Genomic DNA, 16,499 nt, shown 5'->3' on the forward strand with positions numbered 1-16,499 from the left:
CAAAAAGACCTTTTTCTTGAGTGACCTTTGGATTTTAACCATTTAAGACCTTAGCTGTGGAGCTGAGCTCTGAACACCCTGGGTTCTGCCCAGGTGGCTGCCTGCTGGCAAGGGAGGCAGGCTAAATAAACCTGCAGTGAACACCCACGTCAGACTTGGGGACTAAGACTCGGCTGAGGTCAACAGAGCCTCTTCTAAGAAGTGCATTTGAGTGCTATGTTCCAGTGCACTTCTGCTTGAGGGGTACCTGAACAGAGGTTGTTAATTAATGAGATAATTTTAGTGATAAGAGAATGTGTGAGTACCTGATAAAATGCTTTCATGTTTTGCACCCCTTAACAGGGAAGGAAAAAACACGAGCAATTTGGTCACTTAATTTGTAGTTCTTTTTTCCAGTTGTCTCAGTCTGTAGAGTGGTCTTCATTAATGAAAGCCACATATATCCATGTGCTGACCGGGTAGCACTTCCAAGTGCAAGTGTAGCACAACAGCTGGCCCAGATTGCCCATGGCCTCTTGATGTCTGACATGGAGAATTGACTGTGAAGAGAAAAGAAGGTTTTACCCGACTGCTGCATTCAAAACACAAATAATTTGACGGGCAAATGTTTTTCTGGTTATAATATTGAAGACAAAATGTCACTGCCATGTAAAAGAAGGGAAGATTTAAAGTGCTGAGAACGTGCTTAGCTATGATGATAGGTTTTTACAGTATTTTCATTGTGCTAAACTGTAAAGATTTGTGAGATTTTGTGTTGCAGTTGTGTTTGACCCTAGAGTTCTTGCATGCTAACCTAACGTAGAAGATTAGCCTCTTTGCATGCAGCTACTGCCGTGACAAGCATGTTCTGTGAGAATGACATAACCTCCCCTGGCTGCAGCCCCTTCCCAGCCCTGTCTGTGGCCTCATTTCCTGTGGTACGTGCATAACTCCCTCCTCCAGTAGTTCCACTAACCTTAATGGTTCATCACATCTATCAGATGCGCTCCGGAACGTGCCGCGCGATCACATCAGCACTGAACCTTCGCTCTTATCTTTCAGACAGGCTGAAAAGGCTCATTGATGAACGAGAATCCCTCCTAGACCAGGTAAGCACAAGGAAAGGGAAATGCTATTTACAAAATCTTTAATAAGAATAACAGGGATTAAGAAAACAGCCCCCAGGCAAGGTGTAGGGCAGCAGCGCTGCTGCCTCGCAGAACATGTGCTGGGTTGCTCTTGCTGGGCACTTGCTGCCTTGCTGGCCACTTAATTCTTCCTCTGAAACGTTTCTCCTGCACATTAATTCAGGATAAAGAGCAATGCCACCCAGTGTGCCCATTCCACACTGCTAACCTGTCATGTTCGGTGTCCTCAGTCACCTGACTGAGGATTATTTCTGAAAAATAGTACTTCACATTGGCCAAGCCCAAGGGTAAAACAGGCATGGCTCAGCAAATTTCATTTCCAAGAGTCAGCCCTCCGGATTGCTGGGTCTGTGGGTTATGGGCCATTCGAAAAGAAATGGTGGAAGAATTGCTGTAGATGGGTAAATAGCAATTAAAGTGATTTTCGCTGGTTCCATGATATTCCATGGAGGATATAAAGTTTATTCAGAAAACTTCAGCTGATCTGTTTCTCTGCAGGTCACTCTGTGCTTTCATTTGCACTCTAGATCCTTGACCTTGAGACTTGCACACACCCAAATACAGTTTTGGGAGTTTTTAAGAATGTTTTACATGAATGTGCCTGCAGAACATTTATGCCTTTTCTAGTAAAATAGCCTTCTTCCACTCATTGTGTTTGGTCCTGAATTTATACGTAAGCACTGATGTGTAAAATATGATGAGTCATTTGCCAAAAGAATTTCTAGGACATTATTTTGTAATAAAAGATTTTCTGGAATTTAGGTTTAAAAAATATATAATTTGTTTTATAATACTTGAATGATTTTGAGTACTGAACCACAATTTTTCTCAGTGATTTTAATAACTATTTTGTGTTCTTCAGATTAAAAAATTAAAGGGACAACTGGAAGAAAAGCAAAAGAATGGCAAGATGGATAACACACAGTCAGAAGATGAAGTTCTGGAAAATGGGACAGATATGCACATGATTGATCTCCAAAGTGAGCTGCATTTTGATTTTAAGGGAATTTTGTGCCCTGCATGCGGGTGAGAAAATGTATAACCACATGACTGAGTAAAAGTGAGCCCTCAGTTCTTAGGGAGCTTCAACTATGCACCTCTATAGAGGTGAGGGAATTAGGAGCCTTTGTTGGAGTAAGATTGCAGTTGGGAATCTGTATTATTGCTCCTCAGGAGAGCTGGGGTGAATTCAGGATAATTCCGCTTTCAGAGTGGTCGTAAGGGAATCAGGCAAGAATGGGAATAGTGCCTATCTATAGCTGGGCACTTTTTGACAGAGAACTACTCTACTGCTGCAGATCCCTGATGCATGGAAATTTTATGACAGACTTGTTAGAAACTGCTAACACATGTTCTGACATCTCTGATAAATCTGCAATTTTTTTAGGAGATGCCAACAGACAGATCAGTGATCTCAAATTTAAACTAGCAAAGTCTGAGCAAGAGATAACAGCATTGGAGCAGAATGTAAGTTTTTGGCTTGTTCTGTTTGTTTAGGCACGGTGAGAATGCAAAGAGAAAGTGTATTTTGTTATATGTTAAATGAAATTATGATTACTGTGATTTTCCCTTCAAATAAGAAACAGGAGTGTTGGAGCATTGGGGCTACTAGGACTGAAATGCTTTCATTTATGTTTGGGAAAGAGGGAATATATTATTCATCTGAAATGAAGGAAAAACATTCAAAGACAAAGGTATATTGAGAGCACTTGCTGAACTCTGCAGAACACCTCCTTATGCCCAGCTATTAACAAGTCTTAAATGGCTCCTGGCATATGATGTGTATGTATGGATTTGATACACAGCTGTTCAATTTTGATTGTTTGCTCTTGTCCAGACTACATCAGTGATGCTCTTGCAAAGAGAATTTTAGCCAATGGACTGTATTTTTTTGTTGCTGGAAGCATATTAAATATGGATATGTGTAAAAGGTCTGCAGTAGGTTACTGTGGCCATGTTTCTTTGGTATATTTTTTTTCTGAAAATGTGCTTTATTTTATTAATGAGGAGTGAGCATCTCTCTGGTTATTCCTTGAGTACTAGTGGGAGAGTAAACCTTCAGAGTAACTTCCTGGTGCAGCTTTTAATTCAGAAACTTTGCCTTCACCTTAGGTAATACGACTGGAAGGTCAGGTAGCCCGATACAAAACTGCTGCTGAAAATGCTGAAAGAGTAGAAGATGAACTGAAAGCAGAGAAACGCAAACTACAGAGAGAGGTAACTCCAGCTGCAGGCTGTCACAGGCCAGCAGTCAGCCTGCTCTGTGTGGGGGGAGACCTGCCCCCCTGGTGTGTTTTAGAGGAGGAACCACCCTTATTGGCATAGCAAAGAATAAACATCTAATTTTTTTAATTGATTTAGCTATTAATTCTAAATGTACAACCAAACTTTTGGTGCTCAGACTGGAGTAACAGTCTCAACTCCCACTGCTGTTTCATCATTCCTTCCTAAACTGGCTTGCTGTGCCTTGATTTGTACCAGAGCTGGTTCTCTGGAGCAAACTCAAGTTCCATTTGTACAACATGAACCTGGAAGCAGCCTCCAAATGCTCAGGTTTGCAGCTGTGAATGTTCCTGTGGTTCCACATTCATCAAGCTGAAAAGTTCCTATTTCTGCTTTGCTGTCCTCGTCCTCAATTGTACCTGAAGGCTCATTACTTTGGGATGTATAAGTTCTGGGTTTGTAAACACACATCACTGGTCTCTTGAGAACATGTGGTTCAGAAATTACAGCAGTAGAAAGCTGCAAACTCTGCTGTAAACTTAGGTTGGGTGCTTCGTTATTTAAGAACAGTGCCACACCTTGCCAGGAATGACAGTCTAAACTTTCAAGCTCAGAGTCTAAATTTGAAGGCTAAATGGATGTGAGTCGTTCTCTGTGAGCTTGTTTTTCTTGCTCTGTCAATCTCTTCATGCCTGTTTGCTGTAGTGTGGCTGTCCACACTTTCTGTCCATGTTTCTGTCTTTTAAAAGCGTTGCATCTTCAAGTCATCAGTAATTTTCACCTTATTTTTCTTTCCAAACTTCACGTTCTTTCCAAGTAGCTGCCCACAACCAGCCTGAATACCTTTATCAGCTTCTCTCACTCCTGCCTCCTGAGGTGTTTGATTTTTTTTCAGTGTGGCTCTTTGCTTTTTCTGAATATTCCTGCTCTACTGCCTATAAGTACTGCTGTGTGCAGTCCAGCTCTCTCCCCCTACCCCTATCCTGTGGTGGGTTTTATAGGAAACTAAGGCTGTGGATGTAGTTCTGGGAACCAGAAACGTAAAAGCTGAGAGGTGAGACAGGTGTACATCACCCAGCAGATACCTCTGAGCCTCATGCCTCTGGAGTTGAGGAAAATTCTGAGCCAGTTGTTCAACATTCTGTAAATACCTTGGATTCTTGGCATGCTTAGAAAATACCTGTGTGTGTGCCTTTCAAAGCAGTTACACAACATTTACTTTTAACTCTACAAAAAGGAATTTTCAAAGGCTTTATGTTAGAAGGAAATTCCAGCAATATGGTCAGTTGGCGTTGGTAGCTACAAACCTTGCTTTTCTTGGGAAACTGAAAACACTGTGAAAGTCACCTTTTCTTTTTTTTTTTTGTTTTTCTGCTTCCTTCCTTCAGCTTCGTTCAGCACTGGATAAAACTGAAGAGCTCGAGGTGAGCAATGGGCACCTAGTGAAACGTTTGGAGAAGATGAAAGCCAACCGGAGTGCTTTACTGTCGCAGCAATAACCACCACCTCCCGATGGAAACCACTACTACTTGACGGAATCGGAACGACGCTGCAGCTGCTTCTGTCTCTTGCTGCCCGGGATGCTTTGTGTCATGCCTTCTGAGAACAGACAACCCCAACATTTGCTACGTGCCACCCAGCTGTGGGTCTCTCTGCGCAGATTCAAACCTACTGCACTATACCCATAGGAGTAGCTGATCCAAATGGCTGTGCCTGCGGGAGCCCTTCCACACTGAGCGCTGGGGACATTGGAAGTACCGTATCAGTCGACCACGTAAGAAGCACATTAAGTTCTCCATCCAGAGGGGCACAGCAGCCATTTATTGCCATTTAAAATGGTATTCAAAGAAAACAATTTGACTGGAATTTTGTGTCTTGCTGAAAATTTTAAAAGAAACACTGTAAGTTTTGGACTTTTCTCGTGACAGTATCTGTAATTTAGTGACTACGGTAGAGTTATTCATAGTAGGTTTTTCATTTACAAATCACTGTGGAACCACAAGCCATTACAAAGCAAAACTCCTTCAGTGGAAACCATGGAAGAAGATGGTCTTGGAAGCAAAAGTGACCTTAAATGACTTTGCCAATAAAACAAAGGTGTCTGGAGGGATTTTTGCACCAGTGGAATCATGAGACTCTTTTATTTCAGGGTAAATAGGCAATAGCTTCATTGAATTTTCAACTTTTATTTGTATTATTTAATCCCTGCTCTTGGAGTTGAGGTAAATGACTTTTAAAGGATGTAAAGTTGCTTTAGTAAACCAGCATAAGGCCGTGTTTTCAGAAATGGTGGGTTTTGCACTTAGATCATTCTCTTTGGTGCATTTGTCAAAGCAAGTGTCATTTGCTTAAACAAAATATGAAATGGGTTTTTTACATCAGAAACTATCTACTGGTCCATGAACCACTAGGAAACGATGCCGCTACAAAATAAAAGTCTGATTTTTAAAAGAGTAACTGATAAGTAAAGAAGCACTTTAGAAAATATTACTGCCTATGGGTTTTCTACAAATACAGAAGTAGCGACTTCTTTCCTTCTTAGGTCATTATGAAGGTTTTCCACTTTTCCTGAAAATCAGCATAACCAATTAAGATGTTGCAGGCAATTGTTGTGTGTACAAAAATTATATATGACTAGCACTACAGCTCTGGTTTATTGGAAATCATTCTGAATGTACTACTCAAAGGAGAACAGCAGTTACCCGAGGGATAAAGTTGCCTGTCCCCTTTCGGCCCTTACAGGGAAGAGCCTGAGGCAGGCGACTGATCCCTTTGGAATCTGCTCATGCTGTGAAGCAGCATCTGCTGTTCCACAGGAGCAACCCTCTGTCCATGCTGCATCAATAGATATGGTTCTGTCAAGCCAAATCCAGACCCGGGAGACCACATTTCTTCTTAACTTAGTCTTCAGACTCTCTGATCCAGGTCTTTCCCCAGCTTCTTCCTTGCAGACGGGAGGTTACAGTACAGACTGCTGCTATTTTCAACGCAAGGGAATCGCTGGTATCTTCTTAGAGCACCTTCACTAAATAAACCAAAAACAGTGTCTGAATGTGTTTCTCTGGTTTGGCTAGGAAACAACACCTTCTTCTTCATCTCTTCTGAGTGCACAAGGAAATTTAGGAATGAAGTACTGAAATTAATATCCCAGGAAAAGGATGAAGAAGGCTTTTTTTATGCTCCTGGGGAACACTTCCAGAGAGGGTGATTCCACCACCTCCCTGGGCAACTTATTCCAATGTCTGACCATTCTTGCAGTGAAAAAATGTTTTCTAATATCTAATCTGAACCTCCCCGATGCAACTTAAGGCCATTTCCTCTCGTCCTTCCATTTGAGATGTGGCAGAAGAGCCTAACTCCTCCCCCGGCTCCACCCGCCTGTCAGGGAGTTGCAGAGAGCGAGAAGGTTCCCCCGAGCCTGCTCTTCTCCAGGCTGAGCCCCCCCAGCTCCCTCAGCTGCTCCTCATCAGACTTGTGCTCCAGACCCTTCCCCAGCTCCACTCCCTTCTCTGGACACGCTCCAGCACCTCCATGTCCTTCGCATTCCTTGTTTTAGCCTAAGACTGGATGTGTACATGAAATGAAGCCATCAACACTTGCATCACTACTCCATGGGGAAAGCCTAGTAGCTGTTTACTTCAAGAAACTTCTGCTCCTGCAAGCTCCCAACCACTTCAGAGTGAAAGGAAATGTCTCCGGAGGCAGATGCAGTCCCTGGGTTGTGTATTGGCCCCAAGAGATAAAACCCTTAAATTCAATGATTGGCTCTGTCCTGATGCATAACACGTGACCATACCGACTAGGTGCAATTTTGAGAAGTGTATTTAAAATATGCATCCTTTTCAAAGTCCTCAAATTATCTGTTTCTAGATATAAACATACTGAATTGGACACACTGCCCAGGGAAGCTGTGGCTGCCCCATCCGTGGAAGTGTTTAAGGCCAGGTTGGACAGGGCTTGGAGCAACGTGGTCTAGTGGAAGGTGTCCCTGCCCATGACAGGGGAGGTGGAATGAGATCTCTAAGGTCCCTTCCAATCCAAACCATTCTGGGATTCTATGAATTATACCAGTAATTCAGCACTGCATTACCTGGTAATGGGAAAGTCATGGGAAACTTCTTCCAAGCAAGCTTGATTTTAGGCAAACCTCTAGTGAAGCAATAGGATACTGAAACAATCAGGCTTTCTGCAAACTGCCTGCAGTACAATAATTCATGTTATTTATTACTTTACAGTTACTTTTTCCACAGTTTCATGTTCACTCACCTCCAGAAAGAGGACATCAGTTGTGAATCTGATGCTGTCCCCAAGGAGGTGTTGGAAGTTTGTCTTGTCCATCTTGGCATATACTTCCTGCAGATAATGAACAACTGTGTCCAACTGGTCTTCATCTTCAAGGAATGTTTCTATGCAGGGCACATATTTTTTATACATCAGGAATTGTTTCAGCCAAGGGGACTGTTTCCCACTTTTTAAGATCTCCAATAAATGTTTCTCAGTCCCCCTTTTGTGGTCTGTAAAATCCACTTAGTTTTTTGTTTTCCTTGTCCCTCATGGCTAGGGCAGGGTCTGGGAGGAGCTGCCTGCCGTGCAAAGGTGCCAGCTGAAGGACCTTCCTGTGCCTTGGTGGGGAAGGTCCTTGTTCATCAAATGTGGTGAAACATGGAGATGGAAGGAATCTTCTTAAATTAAATTTTCGCTCCAGCTAGGGCTTTGGGGTCTTTGTTTGTTTGTTTGTTTTTCGAGAGGAATGTTCAGGTGCAGAGCCAGGTTTCTTGTGGAATACCTCAAAATCACTGTGGATACCAATTTACAATTTTCTGTGCTCGACTTGTATAATTTCTGGTGTACAAAGCCTCTGGGGCCTAAAAAATGAGCTAAGGGATTTTCAGAATGGAAACATGCTAAATACGACATCTTAGTAATGATAAAGTGTGTGATTGTCACCAGTCATCTTTTCATTTGTGGTAGTGGTGAAAGCTGTCTCTCCTGGCAAGATTCAGGAGAAACAACTCAGCAACTAAGCATTGGTCCAAAAGGCTAAAAATAATGCTTTGCTCATCAAAAAGGGATGTGTTTATTATTTCAAAGTCGTTTTCATCTCGCACCCCATAAGCATTAACCTCATGACGGAAATCAGATGTGTTATTTCAACCTGGATATGCTCTTAGTAGAAATCTTTGTGTGTGGTAAAGTAGATGAATGTTGAAGACACATGTTTTCTCCCCCTAACTTTCAGTATGACTTAGCTTTAGAATAATGGAAGAAAAAGAACTGGTTGGTTTACTGCAAACTGTTTTATGTTTTTCTGTGAAGAATGTACAACAACAGGGCTTTTAATGGTAATAATAGCACATGTCCCAGTCCTTTTTAACTGAGCTCCAAACGAGAGCGCCTCGGGACCTAGAGTGGAGCTGAGGTGGCAGCAGCCTGGCGAGGAACAGCTCCTGGGGGAACCAGGATGGGTTTTCCTAGAACTTAAGTGAATTTGTTATCCTCTATTTTAAATTGTTAAATAATTTTATTGTTTGCAAATGGAATGTTACCCAAAATGTTGGTTTTTTGTTTTGTTTGTTTGGCTTTTTTCCAAGCGCTCTGTTAGGGAATGTGAGCGTGGAAAAGGAAATTCATTATGAGCAGAACTCGCCAATAAAATGTCACTTGTTTGGGTAGTTTTTATGGAGTGGTCTGTCATGGTGATGTTACCACGAAAAGTTCTCTTGGAAAATACAGAGTTTTGGGATAATACCAGTGTAGCAGCCCATTTTCCTTTTTAATACGTTGCTGTAGGATCACACAAACATGAGCAACGCTGGTTGTAAAATGTACAAATTCAGGAGTTTGTGTGACTGAGGGTGCTGGTGTGAGACATACCTCTAGATATTAACATTTTTAATGGCAGGGCACACATATACCTCCAAATAGTAATATTTTTAATATCAGGTGCACATATATCTCCAAATATTGAACTTTTAGTGGCCATGTGCACTTGGGCAGGGAGAGGACGGGGACAGCCTCCCAGCAAGAGAAATTTGAATGGTATTGCTAATTGGATGAATTCTCTACTTTCTTTCTGGTGAACATAGAGGTAACACATAAAAACTTCCCCTGGAAGAATCCTTCACAACAGGAGGCAGCTTTGTTCATCAAAGAAGTGTTATTTTAGTATGAAATTTCATCTTGCCCTGATCGTGGGTGTTGCCAGAGATGCTGCTTCCGTGAAAGAGACTGAGGAGGAGGGTAGTGTTTGTCTCTGCTTTAGATGCTCCAAACAATAGTATGTGTTTGGGAGGTTGTTTTAGGCAGCTGAGTGATGTTTTCCACACTTTATTAAGACCTTTACGTGCATGTGTTTAAAGGAAGGAGCAGAGCCCCTTTTAAAAGTAACATGTACCTGTGTGGCAGGTAATATAACCTGCATCTGCTTCCACTCCTGTAACATGCTCCTTCAGGCTGGAAACTTTCAGGTAAGTTTTAGTATGTCTCAGGGGAGGTTTAGGTTGGATATTACGAAAAGGTTCTTCCCCCAGAGGGTGACGGGGCACTGAACAGGCTCCCCAGGGCCAGTGGTCACGGCCCCAAGGCTGCCAGAGCTCAAGGAGCACTTGGACAACACTCTCAGGGACAGGGTGGGATTGCTGGGGTGTCCTGGCAGGGCCAGGAGCTGGACTCAATGATCCTTGTGGGTCCCTTCCAGCTCAGGATATTCTTTTATTCTTTTACTTTTATTATGTAATAACTGTACAAGGGATGCTGCTGCTCCTCCCCGCTGGCTGCGGTTTGGGCTTTGTGCCCAGCGGCAGGAGAGTCGCGAGGGAAGAGAAGGGACTGGCCGCTTCTCAGGGGCCACCTCGGCACCGCCTCTGAGGGCACATGGCGGTACTGTCTCTGGGGGAACGTGGTGACACCGCCTCTGAGGGGACACCGCAGCACCGCCGAAGAACATGGCGGCACCGCCTCTGAAGGAAGGGCTGGTGGCACGCGGCGAGCGCGGGCTCAGCGCCGGCCAATCAGGCGGCGGCGCAGTCCCCGCCGCAGCCAATGGGAGCGGGGCGCGGGGCCGGGAGGGAGTTGAGCGCGTGTCCGGCGGGGCCGCGGCTGCGGCCGGGTCTGAGGGGCGGGGCGGGGCGGCCGTAACGGGGCTGGGCCGGCTCGGGGCCGCGGGGCTTCGTCTGGGCACCGGGACAGCGGCTCAGCCTGCCCTGGAGCTGCGGTAAGTCGCTGTTCTGCCGCCTGAGGGTTCCCCCTGGGCGAGCGGGAGCACCAGGCTCCCCCCGCCCTGACCCAGCGCCGCGGCGGGGACTGGCTCGGCTGTGGTTCAGCGTCTGGTTGTGTCATTAGCGGCGGCAGCAAGGTTACTGTAACTTACCTGGGGCGTGGAGGTGTTTTGGCTCTCGTTTCTTGGCTTGTTCTTAAGCAAGAGTGGGTGAAGTCACTTCGCCGTGTTAATAACGTTGTGATTTATGTACAGGCGTCTGGGATGTGCTGTGGCAGCGTTCGGCTTTGAATTCCACCGAGTCACTCAAAGCTTCGGTTAGGAGGTGAAGGTAAAGTTAATGTAGTAAGAAAAGACAACGTTTTTGAAGGGAAAATAACTGTAGAAGTGCATAATGAAACCATGGAAGTGTTCAAGGCCAGGAGCTTGGAGCCACCTGGTCTAGTGGAAGGTGTCCCTACCCACGGCGGGGGGGTGGAGGGAGATGACTTTTTAAGATCCCTTCCAACCCAAACCATTCCATGATTGTCTTTGAAGGATGAATGACTTCTGTCGATCACTTCTGTAAAAGATTTAAAGCATTTTAATGAAGTGTTTTAAAATTATGCCATTTGAATTGAAATCCCTAGTGGAGAAGCATCAATGGATGCAGATTGGACAGATAAGGCGTTTTTCCAGCTGAAAAAGGGCTCTCATGTACTGGTGACAAAGATTGTGATGTGTCATTTAAGTAGTTTAGAAAGCAGACCTAATAGGAACATGTCTAGTGTTTTTATGTACTCTTTAATTCATTAGAAGCTTCTGAGGGAAGGCAGAGAAGTGTTTATAATAAACAAGCTTCACAAAGAGCATCCTCCATCCCTATGTGCTTTTTCTCTGCTTTTTGTACATGTTCTTCACAAAACTGGGTTTGTTGCATTGCTTTGGTTTTAGTGTATTTTCCAGCTTCCTTCTGCTGCTAAAAGAAGGGCTCTGCTGCAAGAAATTGTCTTCCTGTGTTCCTTTATGACTTAGACTTTCTGGTTTTAAAGGTTCTCAGGTTTTCTTATGGTTTTGTCCTTGATAACTGTTTCTTGCTTCTGCAGAATTAAAAGGTATGTGCTTTAACTTCCCTCAGTCCAGCACCTGGGGGGTTTTTAGTTCTTGGGAGGCACAGAGCTTGAAGTTCACCTCTTTCTTAATATGAGTAGTTTTAAAAAACTTGACAGTTTTCTGATTTTATGTAAAACTTTATGGTTCAGAGTCACTACGTGCATCTGAACCCCTTGTGTGCTGTATGATGTAAAATAGTACACTGTGTGTCAACAGGGGTTCTGATACTTCAGCCAAGAAATGCTTCCATGTTAAGGGGATGGAAGCTTTGCCCAGGAGTTTAAGAAAATAGGGATGGTTGGTCTCTGAGGATGCTTTTACTCAAGTGAAATCACACAGTCAAGGACAGCAAATTCTTGTAATGGTCTTCCATGACCTCTTAGGATTTCTTTGAGAACATAACATAGCATTGCTACCTTCTGTACTAGCATGCAGTAAGTAAAAGTAGGATGGTTAGTTTAACATATTTTTTTAACTGTAATGTCCTCTTGAGTACCATGGAGCATCTTTAACTTCTCTTGATTTTTATTAAGGGGAGAACCTAGTAGGAAGAGCCAGAGAGGTTGCAGTGGAAGTGAGTTGTGCGGATTACTTCTGAGGAAGAGGGCATGTTGGTACCATGGAAGTGGGAAAGAGCAGCCATGTTAACAGCAAAAGGAGTTCTGTCACTCAGGGCTTCTTTCCAGGTGAAGATCCAGGTGAAGGAAGCCTTTTAGGTGAAGACTCCCATCTGGAGTATCTCAGTGCTCACGAGGAATATGCTGATGATACGAATAGTTCAAGTGAATTCTTTGAGGAGAGGGAAATTGGAGAGGTGAAGGACATACCACAAGGTGACAAGGTGCCACCCCACATCAGTACAGGGGAAGAAGTGTCTGGGGACAGCAACAGGCACACTCACAGCATCTCAGTGAAGCCAGAGGGCCCTTTCTTGTCACCAAGGGAAAGGGCCCCTAAAGTAGCTGTGCGGTTCTGCGAACATGCAGAGTCCTCTGATTTCTACAGCTGTGAAAAACCTGGTACCGTCCGTGTTGACAGCACTGCAGAGGATGCTGAAACCCAATTTCCTGTCTCTGAAATTCCCACTAGTAAGAATCCTGATTTTGGCGTGGAAGTTGCAGATGAATCCTCCGGTGGAAGTCCCCGCTGTGTGAACTCGGAGTGCCGTGGAAGCCCGAAAAGCATGGCCGGTGTCTCTGCGGTCACACAGGCTGTCGACGCCAGCTCTGATTTCAGAGCTTGCTTTACAACGAGCAGGAGCAGCAGTGCTCAGGTTTGTCTCTGCTCCAGGGCAATTAACACAGAGATAACAATGATGAACAAATCTCGACCGGTGGGATGGCCCCGTCAAAACTGTGTGGATGCTGCTTCCAACACAGAATGGTCATTCGGAGCCCACAGCTCACACGTTCAGGTAATTTAAAAAAAATATATAAAACAACCCGCCAAACCATTTCGATATGCAGAACTTTCTTCAACTTGGAGTTGCTCAGAACTTGTGTGAATGTTAATCTGTAACTTTTTTGAATGGTTTTCTTTTTGTTTAGGAGCAGTGGGAATCAAAGAATCAGCTGTGTACCTGTGATTGGAAGATGAGCACTGACAGGTGGGTTGAGTCGTTCTTGGTTTGGAATTCTAGATGCTGGATAAGAGGGTTTTTCATGATGGAAAGATTCTCTCTGACTTGGCAAAACTGATGGTATTAAAAGATTGCTGGGCAGCAGCTTCTGCACTGGAGGGTAGGAAGGGACCTGGAGGGGAGAAAAGTGAGCTGAAAACCTCCAGAAGTTGAACAGAGACCAAAGCAGCCTTGGACTGCAGGTGCTGACCTCCTGAGATCCTTTCCAACCTAAATTATTCCATGACTGTGGAAACAAAATAAGTGTGTTTGCAGATTTATAGAGTTGCTAAATTTCTTTTTTATTCTTAAGGCTTCACTTTTTCGATAGAAATTATTATAGTGCTGGTTCAGTTCCCTCCTCTGAATTGAGGCTGAATGTAATGTGAAAGCAACTGTAAAGCATTATTCTTTCTGTGGGGTAAATTGGAGGAACTAACTTTTTTTTTTTTTTTTCCTTAAATCATATCAGAAATAGCTTCTGGAAATCTCCTCGTTTCAAAATAAAAAGTAATGAATGTAAACAAAACACTGGAAGCCCTGGAATCAATATTCTGTTATTGTTATTATCCTTTTAAAGGCCAGTACATCTCAACAAGCAAACCGTGAAGAATTCTGTGTCAAGCTGCTGTCAAAACACTCTGCAGAGAGCAACTGAGGCAGAGCTGCAGCTTCTGGCCATCCATTATAAGATGTGCTATCAGCACTGCTTGACGGTTTATCAGCTGGCTTTTGAGGAGAACACAGCTTTTGGGAGGCACGTACTTTCATGTCCTTTTAAATGAAGTGGATAACTGGTTATCAGGCATTAAATGTGAAATGGTACTGATATAGTCTATCCATAGCCTGTAAGAGTCTTTATGGTTGGTGCTGTTGCCCAGAAAAGTAACTGCCAAGTCTTATTTCCAGCTTTAATTTTTTTGTAGCATTCAAAGACCCAAAATACCTTGTTTCCAGGAATAAAACCCAAGTGAAACAAGTGATGCACAATATAGTTGCTAACTTGTGTTTCTGTACAACTTGGAGGACTCTTGTAAAATCTTTGGGGTTCCTGGAAGCAGTAAAATAAAGAAAATATCTTCCTCAGTTGGTGTTATTTTCTTATCTATATTTCAGTAGATGTGATGAGAAGACTGAATTACATTCATCTCTGCTGTTGGTTTTGGAAGAGCTAGAAAATAATTACAACAATATGAGAATGGAAATAAACATGGGCATACCTTTAAATGCTCTCCCACCACTGTCAGTTGAAGTGAAGTTACCCCCAATCTCTTCCTTTTACGTCCCTGGCGAGGTAATTTCTTAATTGCTGTATGGTTTTTAATATAAATGGGTTTATTCAGAAAAGTAAGACAAATCTCTCTTTTTTTGACAGTTTTTCAGAAAGTCTCTTGGCTCTGAGTAAGTAGTTTCATTTCTTGTTGTACTTCCTAAAAATAAATGAGGAATGAGTTTATAAGATGTTAAACTTAAAATTTCTTGATTTCAGAATGTATCTTGTTGTTTAAGACTGTTTAGCTGAAAGACCAGCATTGCCCTTTGGGTACAAGGATTTTATTTTAAGGGCATTTTTACTCTGCAGTGTTCTACTATGCAAACGAGGGAGTTATATCTTCACTATCTTAAAAAACTTCAAAAGTTTTCAATTTACAGGTCATTTTCCTGGTTCCCTACTTCCACTGCTAAAAATCTTTGTCTCCAGTCATGATGGGATCTGTCTTAAAAACCAAGCAGCCACAAAAACCCAAAAGGACTTTGCTGCCAACAGAGATAAATATTGAGTATATAAACATCTGTTCTGCTAAGATTGTCATTCAGTTATGAAGAATGATAGAAAAATAACTTCATATTTCAGATACATGGTATTGCATAGTCAGGAACCATGCCCAGTGACTTTAAGTGGAGATAAAAAACCAAATTTGGCAATAAGTTTTACTGAATTAGGTAAACAGCTGGAGACCTTTTTGAAATTTCTTTTTAAGCATAAGTAAAATCAATTGAAGAAAAAAAAAGGGCAGTTAGTTTTAGTTGTTTTATAATTAATTAGTAAAAATTGTAGAGATATTTTGAATTATAAGGACATACATCAAAACATCCCCCAGAAAGCCATTTAGATATAATCAAAAAAAGCTAAGATTTACTAAGTAAGTTTATTTTACTGTGAGCTTTTGGTAATATTTAAATTAATGTGTCAGAGTACTTGCAGAAGTAATTGTAGAATTTAAAATTGTTGTGCCATATTTTTATGAAATTCTTGGGTCTGTTTTAGTGGTCTTCCAGGTGAAGAAAAAGCTGATGTTGAAGCACCAGAAATGCAAGAGCAGACTTCTGTCAACAGGGTAGGGACTTCTTCACTGCTGAGTTTCATAGGTGTTAATGTTGTGGAGCAGGGTCTCCTTTTACCTGCAAATACAATCACAGTTTTCAGGGCTCAGCCTGAGATCCTCTGCCACTAGTCACAAATGCAGCTGATGTGTCCACAATTTTGACTGCCCATTCGAAATAAGTTGGGGATTCTTGAAGACAATCCATAGGATAACTTCATAAAATTTATCTGTTTAATCAACTTACATTCTGAAGCTTAGAAAAATAAGGTATAATCAGGTGCAAGTGCTGTGATGTAAACTGAAACATGTTTGTAGGACAAGTCACAGACTGAAGGTGGTCAGCCAAGCGACTCTGCTTCCCCTGAGGCACGGGAAGGACAACATAAAGGCCGGGATCTGAAACATGGTAAGCAATCTGCATCTAGTGAAAGTACCACGTTAGTTGTGAGTTAAGTTGTTGGGGAAAAAAACAAACCCTGTGTAAAACATATACATGGATACTCAGCTGTTCTTTCTGTGATGGAATGCTTATATATCAGCTATCATAATTTATTTTTAATAATAATTTATATTAGTGGTAATAGTGTAGAGCTCTATATTATTATTTACATTGCTACTTAAATTAGAAGTGAAAACTAGTCTGTGTCACCTTTTAAATGTAGTACTAAGTCATGTAGGTAGCTGGAATCCTCTTAAGTATAGAAATTTGATGTTCATATGACATAACATGGTTTGAATTTTAACACCCTGAATTTTATTTCAATTGTCAAGGCTGTATGAAAACTGAGGAAGGGACTGAATATTGGTTTGATGCTAAAGAAGAGCTGACAATGTCAGATTTTCCAGTAATACCTGAAGAAACGAAAAAGCAACAAGAAAAGCAAGGCACGGGTGAT

General features: G+C 42.5%; 2 protein-coding genes across 4 annotated transcripts in view; both read left to right on the plus strand.

The window, feature by feature from the left end:
• Positions 1-9,098, plus strand: part of LRRFIP1 (LRR binding FLII interacting protein 1) — a 112,638-nt gene extending 103,540 nt beyond the window's left edge. For all 3 annotated transcript variants that reach the window (XM_051786764.1, XM_051786766.1, XM_051786765.1), the window contains 5 exons: positions 1,042-1,088; positions 1,990-2,107; positions 2,515-2,594; positions 3,240-3,344; positions 4,739-9,098. In XM_051786764.1, coding sequence (XP_051642724.1) covers positions 1,042-1,088; positions 1,990-2,107; positions 2,515-2,594; positions 3,240-3,344; positions 4,739-4,849 — 461 coding nt within the window. In that variant the 3' untranslated portion in view covers positions 4,850-9,098. The remainder of the gene's footprint in view (positions 1-1,041; positions 1,089-1,989; positions 2,108-2,514; positions 2,595-3,239; positions 3,345-4,738) is intronic.
• Positions 9,099-10,466: 1,368 nt separating this feature from the next.
• LOC127471243 (RNA-binding protein 44-like) overlaps positions 10,467-16,499 on the plus strand; it is a 36,482-nt gene continuing 30,449 nt past the window's right edge. Inside the window, exons 1-10 of the mRNA XM_051787988.1 lie at positions 10,467-10,563; positions 10,822-10,897; positions 12,192-13,072; positions 13,206-13,264; positions 13,857-14,033; positions 14,393-14,570; positions 14,652-14,677; positions 15,546-15,615; positions 15,919-16,009; positions 16,375-16,494. Of these exons, the coding sequence (XP_051643948.1) occupies positions 12,278-13,072; positions 13,206-13,264; positions 13,857-14,033; positions 14,393-14,570; positions 14,652-14,677; positions 15,546-15,615; positions 15,919-16,009; positions 16,375-16,494 (1,516 nt within the window). The 5' untranslated portion in view covers positions 10,467-10,563; positions 10,822-10,897; positions 12,192-12,277. The remainder of the gene's footprint in view (positions 10,564-10,821; positions 10,898-12,191; positions 13,073-13,205; positions 13,265-13,856; positions 14,034-14,392; positions 14,571-14,651; positions 14,678-15,545; positions 15,616-15,918; positions 16,010-16,374; positions 16,495-16,499) is intronic.

This window comes from Manacus candei, unplaced genomic scaffold (assembly GCF_025592945.1).
Source record: "Manacus candei isolate 608988 ecotype Guabito, Panama unplaced genomic scaffold, ASM2559294v1 h1tg000023l, whole genome shotgun sequence".
Lineage (NCBI taxonomy): Eukaryota > Metazoa > Chordata > Aves > Passeriformes > Pipridae > Manacus > Manacus candei.